We start from the raw sequence: 16,661 nt of genomic DNA on the forward strand, positions 1-16,661 counted from the left end.
CCCAACACAATCAGACAAGAGAGCCAAGATCTCCTTGGAAGAGAAGCCGTTTATCACTACTTAGGCCGTCAGCACAATGTACATCACAGATGAGGTTACTAGAGCATAGTTACGTCTGTCAGGCATGCACAGCGCCTTGGGCTGTGAGGCTGGTAGCAATCCGAACATTGAATGGAGCGGAGCTTCTATGCAATAACCACCTTCACAGTATTAAACCTATAACCATACAAAAATCCCCCAAAACACATATAGCCATGTGTTCATCTACTGAGCAGTCTACTGCTGAACTGAACTTCACTCTACTACACTTTCATTGAAATTTGTGGAGAAAGGAACACAGGGAAAGAAGAGCACTGGATACAATGCATTTCCAAGCTAGTTACCGCTTTGCTTCTCTCAACCTTGTTACAAATGACAACATAAAAAAATTGCATATTGCCCCTTTAACGCCAGACAGCAGCCTGAATCAGCCGATTTTATTACTGGTTACTTATTAACTAGTTACTGGTATTTCATCTGGTACTAGTTAGGGTTACACAATCTGGATCCAACACTTTGCCTTCTCCTGGCCATTTGTCAGTTTGGTTAGTTTAATAGTCCCCAACAGACACATCTTTGCCCCACCACCTATGTCCTCAGCTCCAGCAAGATCTGAAGTTTCAAGCAGCAACATAATTTATGTATCTCTTCATGTACGAAATATCAGTCTTTGTCAACCAGTACATTTTATACATTTGTTCTTTACATGACTTGGGATTATCTTAGTTTTCGGTGACTGACAACGAAACTTCAGTTCCTGTGTGCTGACTCCAATGCACAAACACTTCCTCTTTACAGACCTCAACATGTTTCTCTACTCTTCTCACACAAAACTTGGGGATTTTGGCATCAATGCAAAACTCAAATGGTGCTTTCCAACTCGTTCACAACGCCCCAAGGTTACAGTCTCAACGTCTTATCAAGTGATCTCCAGCAAAACACACCTATTTATCATGACATGGGCATCCATGGAGGTTTAGTTCACCCACAAAGAAATCAACTCACAGAAAGTTGCCTGCGAGTTAGCCTGGGACCCAGCCCTAGTCAGCTTAAGTCGATAAATCAGCAACAATTGGAGCAGACCAAGCTGAACAAGGTTGAATCTCAGGCCAAATGAGAGTATGGTAACTCTACAAACACAGGGTTATTTTTTGTCCCCAACAAACTCTTTCTGCATTTTCCATACGTTCCCCACTTTTCTCACATCTTTTGTGAGCAGAAATAGCCTACATCTTTCTGAAAAGTGGTAGTGTTAGCATCCACAGTTAATGTCCAATGGTCTCACAAGTGTTACATGAGAAAAATTGTACTTCCTATCATTTTGATGTCAAATCAGCAGACCTAGGTGTCTATTCCATCATCTAGCAGTGCAATTCACTTCCCAAGGCATTCTCGACAGAAAAGGAACAATGGTGCACATTTTCAGCAGACTATTTGAGCTTTGCTGACTCTTTCTTTAAACATCCAACACTTAAGGAAAAACTGGACAATATGAGGCAAAAAATGAACAACTTTCCATCAAAGTTCATTGTACTTTTAAGGTTCGAGAAAAGCAACTCTAATAGCAACAAATAAACCCCTTGTGGTGCCCCACAGCTTCATACCACTTGTAGAATTATCACATCTAACATACAAGAGTGGATATCAAGTGTACAAAGTTTCTGAGACACCTTGAAGGTGACTCCACAGCTCCTGTGGACACAGAAGTGAAAGAAAGAAAAACCTCTTAATGAACTCTAGTTACATACATACTTCACCGATACCATCTACCACATCCCTTCCTCACGTGAGAGGCAAAGTGTTGGGCAGGAAAAAACGACTTTGTACAGACACAGACCAGAAACACATCTACACTATATATCCCACAGAGAGCATGCTTTTGCTAATTTTCTTCTATAAACATGACCCCTGAAGGTTTCTTATTAACATGCATTTAAGTTCATACAAATGTTTATTGATTTTGTTTCTAATGAGTTTATAGTCATGCTATATATATATATTCTTTGGGAGCCCCGTAAGTTTTACAATTGTAAAGAATACACAGACAACAAACATCACGATGACAGGGTTTCTAGAATGGAGACTTAGGGCTGATACATTACATAGTAACAGAAACTTACTTTGCACACCATTTGAAGCTAGACTACTATTAGTTCTTCCTCTTATAAGACAGCAAAGTATGTGTCATAAACTCCCCAATTAATTTTCTCTAACAGGTAGAAAAAAAATCAGGTCCCACTATACTATCATTGCGAACCACCACTTATACAGAAAGACAATAGTATTCTAACGTAAACAGAAGTAATACAACACCATCTGTCTTGAACTTGAAGCTACAGACTTAACAAAGTTCTGATAACCTCGCACAAAATTCAAAAGGCAATACCTCTAGTACAACTGGTTCTATTTTGATAGCTAACTGCAATTTCGTCAAGAAATTGAGTGAAATACTATGCACGAACACACAGTCATCAATAAATAGAACCTATTAGTAAAGAAAACAAAAAAAAACATAAACACCATTCCATTTTTTACCTCTTGAAAGGACATATCCAAAATATTTGCCATCAACAATTGTCATAATAATTAATAAACCTTTGTTTAAAAATCATTAAATAACTTGGGTAACCTTTACAAGTTTGCTTGCAAACAATGGTAGAGAACAATGTTGTCATTGCGTTTATCCCTCAATGGTTTTATGTAAGTAACTGCATTTTAGTACTGGATACCCGAGCAAAATCTTCAGAAAGTTCTGAGATTAGGACTATAAACAACAAGGTTACACAATTATTTCTGTTATGGCTGTTATACAATACACTGTACAGTATGTAAATGGGAGGGAAGCCCCATGCCTTCAGAGGATGTATATACCCTTTGCTGGCCCCATGAACAATACCAATGTGTCAGCAATGCTTTTTATGCAGAATCCTTGCCATCCTTCTTGTCTTCGATGGACTCTTTGGACGGCATGGTGCCGTCCTTGCGCGGTGGCATCCTCTCGTTCACCCGATCGAGCGACTTGGCTTCCTCGAAGGACTGGATCTTGGTGTTGACACTGTAACCCTGGATTGCTAAAGGTGGAGCAACAAAAAAGGTCAAGCTTTAATCTGCTCTGGAACGACACAAACATCCACAGAACTACTCTACCAATGGTGCACAGCTACAGGGGGATATTTAATCCGTGATTTGCCTTTCCCATAACCAACAGATTACTGTTGGCTCAACAAATCATTTTTAAACGAGATTGAAGGTGACTACAGATTAAAATCAAGATGTGCATACGGAGTACCTACTTCAAGACTACCACATTTCACAACATCAATAGACACAAATGACAACAAGTCAATCTTCTTCAATCTATTTGTACCATGTTTTTGTACCCTCCTCCACAAAGAGTTGTTTGTAAGAAAATACTGACGCAGGATAAAAAGAAAGGGACCATCAAGAAAGCATTAAATGTAACTTTTCATTTCAACATTAGGTATATCTCATCAGTTCATAAAAAGAGTGAAGCAATAACACGGATCAGACCAAATCTTTCAAGTGTTCAAAGAATTAGAGGTGAACTGTGTTGCCTACTCCAGAAATGTGTAATCTATTCTTTCAGCATGTCCAATTCCAGTGTAGTAATTCATTTAGCTGTATCATTACAGTTTATTCAGCAATTTGTGGCTGCACAGACATTAGGTATATCAGATGGCTGTCCATGTATTTGAAATAAACCAATAAGAGTGGGTTGGGATGACTTGCATAGAGTCAGCCAACTGGTCTAGCAGCTGTCAATACACAGGAATTATTTTTTGTGGTGGCTGGGGAGGATAAATAGGGTACACAAACACAAGTGCTATTTAGATGAGTTGTTTTTGCACAGACCTTTGCAGGACTAAGTCACAAGGTGTGCAACCTGGGCTTACTTAGAAATACATAATTGTACTTCAGGAAGGAGTAGTTAACGTAATGTTTGCTGGCTGTTGTGTTTTGTGTGAAGGTAAGATATGCAGTCTAAACCTTCAAAATTTACACCAAAGGACCAGGTTATTACCTCTAGTCTGAGCTGCAAGCATATTTCAAGAGACACTTGAAACTCGTCTTCGAAGACTACAATTGGAACATGGATTTTGACCCAGGTAACACACTACGAACCCATTTCATTATTCAACCAAACAAATACACACTGAATAAACCAACTGCACAAGACCTGAAAACAATACTGGGACTTGGAACGGCAACTACTCTAACACAACATAATCTAGTGAAATACTGTCATGGTCGAGATAATGGCACCCTGATGCAAGAAGTAACGTCTGCTGTCTTTCCCCGAGTCAAAAACCTGTTTTCTCAGAAGCAGAACTTATGAGCCAACAATGAACTGTTTGTGTATCATGAGAAAGGGAAAAGCAAAAGCACCAGTCGGGCGATCACACCTTGACAATACTTCACTACTTTGCAGACAATTTTACACTTGCTTGTCTCCAGTTGGAGGTGCACAGAGTATGTACAAGATGTGGTGACGCGGACAACATAAAGGTTGCAGACTAAACCTACAGCCATACTCCACGAGTAATTGTTAAAAGCAAAGTACCTTCTTGTTCAGCGATTCCTGAACAATGCCAATGCGGAGAAAAGAGAACAGAGTTTGCATTGTGCTCGTTTGGCAAAGTCAAATCAAAGTGGCTTTGAAAGCACCAAACGAGCAAATACAATTACTTTCACAGTACAAGTTATCATCCGCATTAACAGATGATTTGCCGAAGCTTCACCAACCAAAACTGGGCAAAGAAAAGGAAGGCATAAGCTATCGGGTAAACTCTTGTCTTCAGTCGACTGCATGACATGGGAACAGAGTTATCTCTATCCCCATGCTTTACCAAGGTTGTGTGAGCAGGTCCATGTGCTTAATTGCACTTCTTGATATCAAGTTAGTTTTTAGTCATTGAGACATGCAACATCTGCTAAGAAGCAAAATGAATCTTTGAATACCTAGGCAACACACAACCTTGGTACCCCCTACCACTGATAATACACAACACAAGTACACCAACGACTTGACTCTTCACATCAATTACTGTGCCCACAATATTCATTTTCTAAAATGTCTTTTTTTGGGGGAACAAAAATATAAACCACACTACACAGCTATTTTTGTCTACTTCTAGTGCTACAGCTACTACATCTACAGTTACCTTCTTAATATGCTACATCTACTGTCTTTTTTTCTTTCTTTGCCTACTCATTTTTTTTGCTGTCCAGGAAACTTGTGGCTACACCTAAATGGTGAGTAATTCTATGTGAAAAGTACCTTCCTGCTCAGCAATTCCTGAACAAGCTCAAGAGTAAGGAGAAAAGAGAACATTCCTTCACAAAATCCAAAGGACATTTCACAACTTCTGAGCGCCTTTCTTCCACACCCTATTCACGTCCACAGGATTTTCACAATCTTCGGAACTAAAAGTACTGTTTGTCGTCCTTGTCATAAATAACACTACGTATATATTTAAAAACATCTTAAAAACATACAAAAGATTGAAATGATTAGAAGAAAAGGAAGACGCAATAGCTGCTTATCAATCAGGTGAGTCATGAAGTTCTGTTATCAAAGAGAGATTCTCAATATCTTTTATTTCTACCTAATATAAACTTATTATGGTAAGACTGAAAAAAAGAAAAACCATAACAACAAAAACACATTCCATGCAAATTCAACAGGTCTAAGCATAGATTGTAACAATCAATATTGCAATGTCATAGAAAGATATGCATAAATTTACAAAAACAAAGAGAAGGCTGCATGCATTTACTGGCCTTAGGGTGTGGCGGTGTCTGGTACATACCACTTTGTAGCGTGTCTTTTCCTCCAGACAGGGCTCCAAGGGGAAGCTGCCCAGTAGGGGTCAGTCCCTTCAGATGCAGAACACTCTCACTCTCCTCTCTGGGAAAGACACAGGGATGAGGCATGGTAAGATGTTACAGAGTCTCAGGATCAAAAAAGAAATTGAAAGTGATTTCAAACCAGTTTTAGCTGACTGAAGAGCTACTCTTCCACTGGTCGTGACAGAGAAGACAGAAGCTATGTACAGTATTTGCAGGTTCATTGCAGCAGAAAAATTCCTGGAGATCTTTTCGATAAGTAAAAATAACTAAAATGTACAGTGGACCACGGCTTTACGTCCCGTCCTAAGGACTGCTACTCTTTCCAGTAGCATGCATGTCAGATGCGGGACAACAGCCGAGAAAAAATAAGAAAATATATGCTGTAAATTGCAAAAAAATAAACTTACTACTTGCATGCACAAAATGAATTGAGCCCTGAGCAAAGTTTTCCAAAGTCTATAAAGAATCTATTGTTTGTTATACATGTACTAATTTTTGTCATTTTCAAAACCTTCCTGACCATTTATTTTTAATAATGAAGGTACCTTTTTCCCCAAATTTTTCTTTCGCATGCTCCCATCAATTTTGCAGTGATCATATTGTCATCCAAAATATTATGGTCTCATTCATGATTTTTTTTGCCCCATAGGCTTACATGTTATAATTTGTGTTTTACATGGCCGAGTTTGTAATGAAGCTATAGAAAATGCACCAATGTTATTCAAATGACATTTTATGTTGAGAACATTTACCCTAGATCATGTCAAAAAATTGCCAACAGTTTCACTACATACAATCTCTTTTTATGGTCTCATTTCTGTATTACTCCGAGTGGGTATGCTAAAAGAGTTCATGGCCCAAACAAATGAACGGCTGCATGAACGTGTGTGTATATCGGTGGGAAATTCCCTATTGGCTAGGCCAACCTATCTCAAGCGTCAAACTGATGAAAGCTTGTTTGTATCTGAAGAAATTAGCAGGCAAAGTTCGGCAGCCGCGCGCGAGGTCGGACGTACACAGGCCGGGCATTGTGTGTGAATCGGTCCGGCGCTTACAGCTGGAAAGTGGCTTTGTGGGGGTGCAGCCAAGTGCAGTTTGTAATTGCTACAAAAAGAGATTGTATGTAGTGAAAATGTTGTCAATTTTTTTACATAATCTAGGGTAAATGTTCTCAACATGGAATGAAAAACACTGGCACATTTTCTATATCTTCATTACGAACGCGCCCATGTAAAACACGTATTATAACATGTAATCCTATGGGGCGAAAAAACTCATGAATGAGACCTTATAGCAATTACAACTTGCACTTAGCTACACCCCCCAAAAAGGCACTTTCCAGCTGTAAGCGCACGAACGTATCACCTACAATGTTGGGCTGTGCACGTCCGACCTTATGCGCAACCGCCTTCAGTTACAAACAAGCTTTCAACAGTTTGACGCTTGAGATCAGTTGGGCTGGCTTAAAGGGAATTTCCCACCGATATAAACACACTTTCATGCAGCCGTTAATTTTTTGGCGTACAGACTCTTTGAGACTGCACACTCGGAGTAATACAGGAATGAGACCTTATGATCAAATCAATATGGCCTAATCTTGACGAAAATTGACAACAGAATTGAAAAATATGCACAAACCGATCAGCAACTAGTTCGTATGGATATGCCCAATGCAATCGTCGATTTTACTTTGAAAACATGTCACACACAATGTAGACTAAAACTCACCGTAATACGGTGAAGACTCTGGCCATCTTGCCGATTGCTCGGATCTTGTTCCTAATGATCTCCTTCCGTTCTCTGACAGAACCTCCTGGAAAGAAAGTCTATCAAAACAGGCACTCCAAATTCTTTCTTCCTACACATCCATTGATTAAAAATACAAAACCCGAAAAAAAATAAAGCAAGCAAGCCTCTACATGTGTTAGAACTGATCTGAGGGCAACTTTGTGTCATCAAAATGGTGAAGGCATTCTTTTTTTAAGCTACTAAAGGCACTACCACATTTCAACAAGTCGGTCAGATGTATTAAATGGAATGGGTGAGTGCATGGCAATCTTACAATTTCAAAGTTGATACCATAGCAATCTGTTGTGGCCAATGTGAAGAAAAGTTTACAGATTCCATCTTTTTCACCACTAAATGGGAAGATTTTAAATCAATGCTTTTGGCACACACTACAGATCCTGGCTGTCAACTACAAGAGATACTTTTACTTGCAGATTGATCATTCATGTTGCTACATTTGAATCACATGTTTTTTGAAACTGCCGACTGCTATTTCCTATCTAGCCTTGCTACATTGTATGAGTCCAGGGCCACAATCATGATATTGTTTCTTCACTACCTTTGGTTAGTTGTTACAAAACACATAACTTGAGTCCAGCCAGGTCAGGCTCTATCAGTATAATATCATGCATAAGGAGAAAATTCATAAAAAAAGAAAACAAATCAAACTGTTAAAATGTCAGTGAGATTAGTTTTAAGACACTACTCAAGGGTTTTGTGTCACAGCTTTGACCAGTTGGACCTGAACTGAACTTGAGACATGGAAGTTTTACAACCAAACTGTCCTTGCACCAATCATGAGCCTGACTGGGTGGTATGTCTATGTTAAACTTTAACTCAGGTACATAGGTAAGAGTAAACTTTAGTTGATCCCATAGCCTTTTTCCAGGCCGTAGGGGCAGTGGGTTGTTATCCACTGTGTCTGGGGAATGGGGTTGGAAGGTGGAGCCCATCCCTCTCTTTCCACCTCCTTCTATCTTCCCAACCAATGTGAGATGTCCATTTTACACTTAAAGTGAGAAAAGTTGTGTAAAGTGCCTTTCATATGGACAAAATGTCTAGCTGGGAAGGCCTGGAATGGAACCGAAGATCTTGCCATTTGGTTGATACTAGCTGTGATCAATTTGAAAATACATACCGCATCTGCTTTTAAACACAAAAGGTTCATGTACAACTGCACAAAATCATCTTTATAAACTTCATTGTCCAGCTTGTATATATTATTGAACCATCAACCAAGGAATCAATTTATCAACTTAAGTGATTAAGAAAACAATCACTCTTCATATAATCATGCAGTTTTTATTTAGTAATTAGATCAATTTTTCATATAACTGATTAATAAATGAAAAAAATTATCTTATTACTAAATAAAACTGCATGATTATATGAAGAGTAATTGTTTTCTTAATCACTTAAGTTGATAAATTGATTCCTTGGTTGATGGTTCAATAATATATACAAGCTGGACAATGAAGTTTGCACTATCAGCTTTCAAAAAGGCATTATGCTTCATCTCAAGCATAACATTTCAAGTTCAATCTGCCTTTTCTTTTTCATGCACATGACAAGCAGGTTTTGCCTAAGGATAATATCAACAGTTAGTATCATTTACCGGTGTATACATTTCAAATGTTGTATGATAAAAGGGAAAGGGAAGCCAATTTAGAAATGTTTTAACCAATTTGAGGGAAATCTATTGATTGATAAGGAACTCAAGATTCAAGATTCAAGACTCAAGACTCCATGCCGCTTTTTTACTTTACTTAACTTCACTTTTTTCGTTACTTCACTTCACTCTTTTCTTTCTTTCTTTTCTTTCTTTACTTTACTTTACTTTACAATGGTCAGAGGCAGTGACACAATACCACTTGGCACACTGTTCTCTTCTGTAGCCCTCATCAGTTGAGTTAGCCTGTTAGCTAAACAGCAGGCCACACCACACTCAAACCGGGTTATCCGCAGGGGCCAGATACCCTTACCCTCATCAGTAGTAGCAGTAGTAGTAGTAACCTGCCTAGCAGCCTGGCTCAGTAAGGTCAGACCCATACTGTTGTATGCGTCTGGGGGAAGGCAATAATCATCATGCAATGGGTGACAATGTGAAGCATGCAGCACCTTTTTTGGTGACACCGTTACCATATGGTGTGTAAGCAGTGGCAGTCTTGGCTTAAGGGGTTACAGTAGAAGTGAAAGTATTATTTTCTCAAGTGTTCCTTCCAGGAGTGATGTTTAAAATATAACAGTAGGGTCAAATTTAGTATTAGGTTGGTGTTATAATACATCTCATCTCACCCACTCGTTTGCCTTTCATGCAAAATACTGATATCCCATCCATATCTTCCTGCATGGTAATATTTTTGGTGTAAAAATGCATGGTTTCAGGCTGAGAAAAAAAAATAATCTGCATAACAGACAGCGGCAAAGTATTCCTTTCTGGATGTAAACCAAGAAAGGTGAAATGCCGGCAGACACAAATCTGGAAAATACCACAAATGTATTAACAGGGCAGGTTTTCTGTTGCCAGAACGTCTTGACATTCTAACAGCCATGGGACTACATTTTGTGAAAATAGAGGACAAAATTCGTAATAAGAAGATAGTGATGGGTACCAATATCATGCATTTCACTTGGTATAAGATGTCAGCAGCAGCAAGTCAGCAACAATGAGTGAGCAAGTTATAATAGTCAAACAACAGGAAATGTTGCTGCCATTTTCCAAGCAGAAATATGACTTTCCAATCATGCCACCACCTTGTAAAGATGTGGCATTTGCGATAGTTCATCTTTGGGTAACTGTGGTGTTTAAATGATGCCTGAGTGAAATGTCAAATTTGATAATACCACAAATTATACTTGGAGCTGGCACCAAGTAAAAATTCCGAAGGTTTTATTTCCTTGTGATGTAAATCTTTCCGTCAACCCTCCTATGAAAGAACACTTTACAGCTACATAGCTTGACTCTAGATAGTCCTTAGGTAGTTTTTTACCTTGCCCATCGTCCGAATCTGTCGCTAGTGAGGTGGACAAGAATGGCATGTTAATTCAGGAACTGTAGAAGGCATCTCAGCCACAGTTAATTTGCATGTGATTGCTCATCATATACATTGTCAACATTATTCCATTTTATTCTGATTTGACTTCTAAATGATCGTAACAATTTGCATAACACCAAAATCAAATTATAGCTCATTTATATGATAATCAATGCTTGAGCAAAATTAAGAGAAAAATATAAATACATAATATCAAACACTGGTCACTTAAAGTTTGGAAAGACATTGGGAATTGGAAAATTTAACTAACTCTAAGCTACTTAGTTCTACTAGCTGCTGAAAATCCATGCACAGTAGACTTTCACATCTTAAGAGCATTTCACCCTCTAAACTAACGTGTACTTCTTTCTTCATTCTATAGACTTACTTGACTTAAAGTTGATAAGATTTTCCAAATCCCCAATGTCATTCCAAAGTTAAAGTAACCACTGTTCAGTGTACATCTATTATCAAAATCAGCAAAAGTCCTTCATACAAAAGCACTTGGTAAATGAAACTTTCCAACACGTGTCAAATTGGATGAGTGACATGCTTCTAACAAATAAAATGTCATCTAAGATGTTAAGTTAAACATGTTTTTGTAAGAAGGCCTTTTGGTGTTACAGCATAGCAGAATCACTTCAACCAACACTGCACAACTTCAACACAACATGCATATTGGAAAATAGCACTCAAGACTGTCATGGCTAAAAACACACACAGGAAAAGGCAAAGGACAGTCACTTCGTGCAGTTCAGAACAATCAAGAGTAGAACAAAGCAACAGTGTTAAGGATCTCCACTCGTGTGCGACAGTAGACAGACAAGTCTAAGGAAATAGAAAACAAGCAATGACTATTTGAAGCATATTCCTTGAAGGCGTGACAACCGCTATCACTTTTTTCATCACACCAAATTTTCTGTGAAAGTCTAAGTTTTTAGCTATTCTGCAGGAATCATCTGGAACATAATATGTTACATATTACATCTAATTTGGCAAAATTGCATCATAAGTTGTTGATGTTGAGCCTCAATTTGACCTTCAGAATCTTGCAAAGTGCACTCTGGATACGTATGTTATAAATGAGAATTTTCTACAGAAATATCAAAGCATATTTTTCTCTTCTTTGAATACTTATGACCAACGCTGTCAATGCTGCCTGGCCCCTTCGAAAGGCCGTTTTTGGGTGTCTGATCCAATCAGTCTTCGGGTTAGGATCTGGCCAGTTTTTTAATCCTTTCCCTTGGGGTTTTCCAGTAGAGTAGATCCACAGCAGTCACACCCCCCAAGAGGAACATGTGGGGATGGAGGGAAGGGAAGGGAACATACAACTTACCATTGGGCAGGTCTAGACCTGGTGGGAGGACAACGAGCAATGTGGAAGAGAGATGAAGTATGGACGTTAAGATGGTCCAACATGGCAGGGACAAAACAGATGTACAAATGTTCCATAATAATAATAATAGAGACACTACAGATAACTACCTTTCATTCTCTTTCGACAGTCAGATTTCTCAAACAAGTCTTTGTTTTTTTTGTTGAAAGCAAGGCTTGTATTTACTATAGAAGGAAGCTGTCTTTTTACAATTATTTCAAACATATGGACAATCTACAGCAACAAATTCAATATAAAATCTTAACTAGTAAAACAAGGCTAGGTGGAGGGAGGATGACTAGGCAATGGTACTTTTAGAAGGTGACAGCAAGAAGAGGTGAGGTTTCCTCCAGGGTTGAAAAAAGCTCGAACACAGAACAGAACATGCATACAAAGAACACAATGGTGAGAGAAAGAAGTCAGGAGAGTGAAAAGTTGGTGCTTCACATGTTCTGCACTTGTACACGATACCAAGCTGCTACATGGGGGTCAAGATAACATCAAAGTGATTTGGGCGAGAAGAACTGTCCGGCTATTTTGTGAGACGATCTTTTGATCAAAATGCACATCATTCTCTGTTCTACTTTGATTCCAGCCACGACATACATGACATTCCTTTAATTCATTGCAGTATTGCAACTTAAATTCATTGCCTGACAACTTTGAGTGAAGGCAAAAGCCTAAAAAAAGGTTGTCTGAAATGTAAAATACCGTGAACTGTTTCAATTCAGGACCAGCTTAGATGAAACATGCACATCTCTTTTCCATTAAAGGATGCGATTGCTGAGCAAAGGTTTGACATCTCGAATTTCCTTATTTTCTTCATTTTGTGTTTCATTGTCTTTCACATACTTTTATACTGTGTAGCATATTCCAGTTATGAAAGCAAGGATCAAACAAATCCAATTTTTGTCACTGTACGGTCGCTCAGCAATCGCCGTCTAGTGGAAAGGGGGCCCTGTGCAGAATCTCAAACTACTCCAGCTTGTAATTCACATCTTCATTCAATGTATCATTTTTGACAGGCGCCACTTCTAGATCCATAGACGGACAGTTCTACTTCGGACAACCATATAGTAATAGTGAATGCTGGTTGTCGTCGGTCCCTACCTTCAAAGGTGTCGTCACCCTCTGTCATGAGTTCATCATCTGAACAGATGTTCAGTACATTCACAAGCATCTCTGTAACTGTAGGACATAAAACAAGGAGAGGAAACTTAGGCCTGGACAATACAACTTCAAGGTTTATAGACTTTCCCAAGGCATCTATTTAGCAGGTGGGGGGAAAGGCACCCAAGGTGGACAATCTACAAATAAGAAAACAAAATTCAATTTTTTTACAGCCATAAATCTTAAGAAATTCTGTGACATTCTGGGCCTTCAATAAGCTGCGCCTTCTATTTGAATCTCATTGCAAAACATAAAGTCTTATGAGTGCCTCCAGGTAAGCAATTGAAACCAATCTCCTTTCATTTTGTTGCCAGTCCTGTAATAATTCTAACCCCCATCTTTTTTTTAGATAAAAGTTAGAACTTAGCAGTAAGTTACCCACCACACCACTTGTCCAACACAACTGTTGGAACTTTACTACATAAAATCATGTGACTTACCCTTCTCTCCTACAAAGGGCAGGGACCAGGTGAAGACATCCATGAAGTTGGGTAGCCAATAGGGGTGTGGCGAGCAGTTGAACTGCCGGATATTCATTACATTGTTTTCATACTTCAATACAGCAGCTGAGGGAAAAAAGGTACATGGTTTGAGGTAAAAGGTACAGGTAAAAGGAGTCCCATTTTGAGGCCGTACAGGTAGTGGGTCATTATCCACTGTGTCTAGGGCACAGTATTGGAGGGCCAAGCCTAACCTCTCCTTCCACTGTCTTTTACATCCCCAACCGAAGTCAGGTACCCATTTTTACACCTTGGTGGAGGGAGGAAAGTTGTGTTAAGTGTTTTTCCCAAGGGCACGACATCAGTGGCATGTCAGAGGATTCAATTCCAGGAACTTCAAGTTCTGGGCCAAACACCCTAACCGTTATGCCAACACGACATCATAATGATTCAAGATGTATAGACTTTACAGTATTTTCCAGAGAGGGTATCGCTTTTCTTTGATCAAACAAAATGTCTCATCACCCTTTACAATGTTTTTTGATCTTGAACTTAGCAGTTAGTTAACCACCCTAATACACCTCTTGAACTATAGTTTGATTTTTTTTCTTTACAAAACTACCCACCTTTGTTGTTGTAAACATCTAGGTAGTTGGGTGCAGAGAAAATGGTAATAAGTGAAGGAAAACCAGTCGCCTGGCTCTTTCTGTACATTCGATACCTGCAGGGACAAGTTACAAAAGACATGAGCATCTTTACCATCCACAACAGTACTTCAACAATTGTACTGTTTGTCTGTCAAGATAATTTCTATTGTTTGTAGTCAGTAGTAACTATAACTTATAAGATACGCCAAAAAGCAATTACTCAAACAACTGGATATGATTTTGGAAACGGTCAGACGTTTCAAGTAGCATCCACTACTTTTCGTCAGTGACTGTGAGCAAGATCAGTTGAACAGCAGGTTTATAACCACGAACTATGAATTGATATGTAAATAAGGAGAAGACAATTTTTAGATAGTCCAATAGAAAGCAAATTAGACAACTCAAGACAAGGTTGAAGCGGTTGAAGTAAAAGGGGACAATAGCTCCTATTGTTTTAATATAGGAGCTAAAGCTGCTCACAGTCACTGACGAAAAGTAGTGGATGCTACTTGAAACGTCTGACCGTTTCCAAAATCATATCCAGTTGTTTGAGTAATTGCTTTTTGGCGTATCTTATTACCTGGATGTCTAATCTTCATCGACATAACTTATAAGGATAGTAACTATGGTTGGGGATACTGAATAAATCTCTTCAGCAAAATATAAAACATACCATTTATAGTATCCAGATGCCAAGTATTCAAACTATCCTTATGGATTACATACGAATCTTATGGAATTCATATGATCTACTACTAAGAAAGATATGATCCTTACAGAATACATACAATCCTTACTAACTTGTCGGACAAGCATCTGGTCACATGACATGAGCAGCAGATTTAATATGGCGGCTTCGGGACTGACGTTTTTTCCTTCTTCTAGCTTTAAAGAACTTATGGGCTAATCCCATACACCCTTACAAATGCTGACCTCTTAGGCGACAAAGCGGTGTAATTTAGACTAACCAGCAGAGCGAGACTGAGAGTTGGTGTGAGCCAAATTAGTAAGGATCGTATGTATTCCGTAAAACTCGTATGAATTCCCTAAAACTTGTATGAATTCTGTAAGGTTTGTAATTCATAGTAGATGATCGTATGAATTCCGTAAGGATTGGATTGAATGAATACTTAGGCACCCCTGGTATGAAACATTGCAGTAGCATGCAATATTCAGTTGAAAGACTCACCCTGCATCTTGCGCTTCATGTGCTCGAATTATTGACAACAGGTTGTTCTGTTGCAAGAACTCACAAGTTGCCTGATAGCTGAAGAATAAGACAGACAAGATGTCCAAGTTCAAAACTTACAAATATCTTCATAAGTTATTTTGCACAATATTCCTTCAATTCTAACATTATGTGCCAATTCTTAATCATTAATTGATAAATGGCTGTCAAATTGTAAAATCATAATGGTTTTCTTTTTATGCTTAATTTAATCCCAAAATTATTTTTGGGTTCCACAACAGCAACCAAATGCAGATAGCGGTATAAAGGTTTGGATAAGAGTTAAAATCTGGTCAAGATTATTCTTGACACGTTTCCACAAGAAGCTTATCATTTATCTTCATGGATTTTCAACTGCTGTAAGGCCTAGGAAAAAACTCAACCAACCATGAAGCAAAATCTGCCGACCCTAGCCTTTTTTTTGGTCGACCGGTATCAAGGTGCATAAAAGTTTTGATCTGGCATCTAACTGATGAAAACTCAAAACAGGACTTAAGAGGTCTTGCATCTTTTTTCCAGACTTCCTGTATTTCATTCTGTTAACAGATTTAGGGTTTGTATTATAAACACTGTACTTCTTTGTACAATATATATATCTGTATGGCTACAACATGATGTTGAAAATACCAGTGTCCTAATGCATTTCAGTTTTACAATGTTAAACTGTATTGGATCACTTTGGCCGAGATCTAAAACAAACAAAAAAGAATCCCTACCTACCTACCGACCCTAATTTTTCCAGAACCGTAACAGGAAACACAACATTTTTTTTCTTAGACCTAACAGAAACTTCAGGCTCTTTGTCCAAACTTTTTTCTGTGTCAGTAAAATATACTTGAAAGTTTCCTTCTGTGTAGTAGCTACATGCAACATCTTTGGTCTCACCTATAGAAGTAGGAGCATCCTCTAACACTGTTATGACTGAAGTGTTCTGCATTCTTTTCATTACCAAAGTCTTCTAATGGATCGGACCACAGTAGGTCACACATGGGGCCAAATGCTGGGGGCTCCTTGTATCTGTCCAACTGGGGAAAAACATACAAAGATTTTATTGGGTGGTTATCCTTT

General features: G+C 38.6%; 1 protein-coding gene across 13 annotated transcripts in view; it reads right to left on the bottom strand.

Moving 5' to 3' along the window:
• Positions 1–31: 31 nt before the first annotated feature.
• The window catches only part of LOC136448197 (protein phosphatase 3 catalytic subunit alpha-like), a 42,088-nt gene continuing 25,458 nt past the window's right edge, over positions 32–16,661 (bottom strand). Inside the window, exons 6-18 of one of the 13 annotated variants that reach the window (XM_066447415.1) lie at positions 16,479–16,618; positions 15,555–15,632; positions 14,345–14,439; positions 13,719–13,844; positions 13,219–13,296; positions 12,070–12,087; positions 10,689–10,712; positions 9,681–9,761; positions 7,639–7,723; positions 5,871–5,968; positions 5,339–5,356; positions 4,622–4,639; positions 32–3,110 (exon numbers count right to left, since the gene is read on the bottom strand). In XM_066447415.1, coding sequence (XP_066303512.1) covers positions 2,956–3,110; positions 4,622–4,639; positions 5,339–5,356; positions 5,871–5,968; positions 7,639–7,723; positions 9,681–9,761; positions 10,689–10,712; positions 12,070–12,087; positions 13,219–13,296; positions 13,719–13,844; positions 14,345–14,439; positions 15,555–15,632; positions 16,479–16,618 — 1,014 coding nt within the window. In that variant the 3' untranslated portion in view covers positions 32–2,955. Of the gene's footprint in view, positions 3,111–4,621; positions 4,640–5,338; positions 5,366–5,870; positions 5,969–7,638; positions 7,724–9,680; positions 9,762–10,688; positions 10,713–12,069; positions 12,088–13,218; positions 13,297–13,718; positions 13,845–14,344; positions 14,440–15,554; positions 15,633–16,478; positions 16,619–16,661 lie in introns of all 13 variants that reach the window. The other 12 variants (XM_066447414.1, XM_066447416.1, XM_066447418.1 and 9 more) reach the window with 12 other exon arrangements.

The sequence above is a fragment of the Branchiostoma lanceolatum genome, chromosome 14 (assembly GCF_035083965.1).
Source record: "Branchiostoma lanceolatum isolate klBraLanc5 chromosome 14, klBraLanc5.hap2, whole genome shotgun sequence".
Lineage (NCBI taxonomy): Eukaryota > Metazoa > Chordata > Leptocardii > Amphioxiformes > Branchiostomatidae > Branchiostoma > Branchiostoma lanceolatum.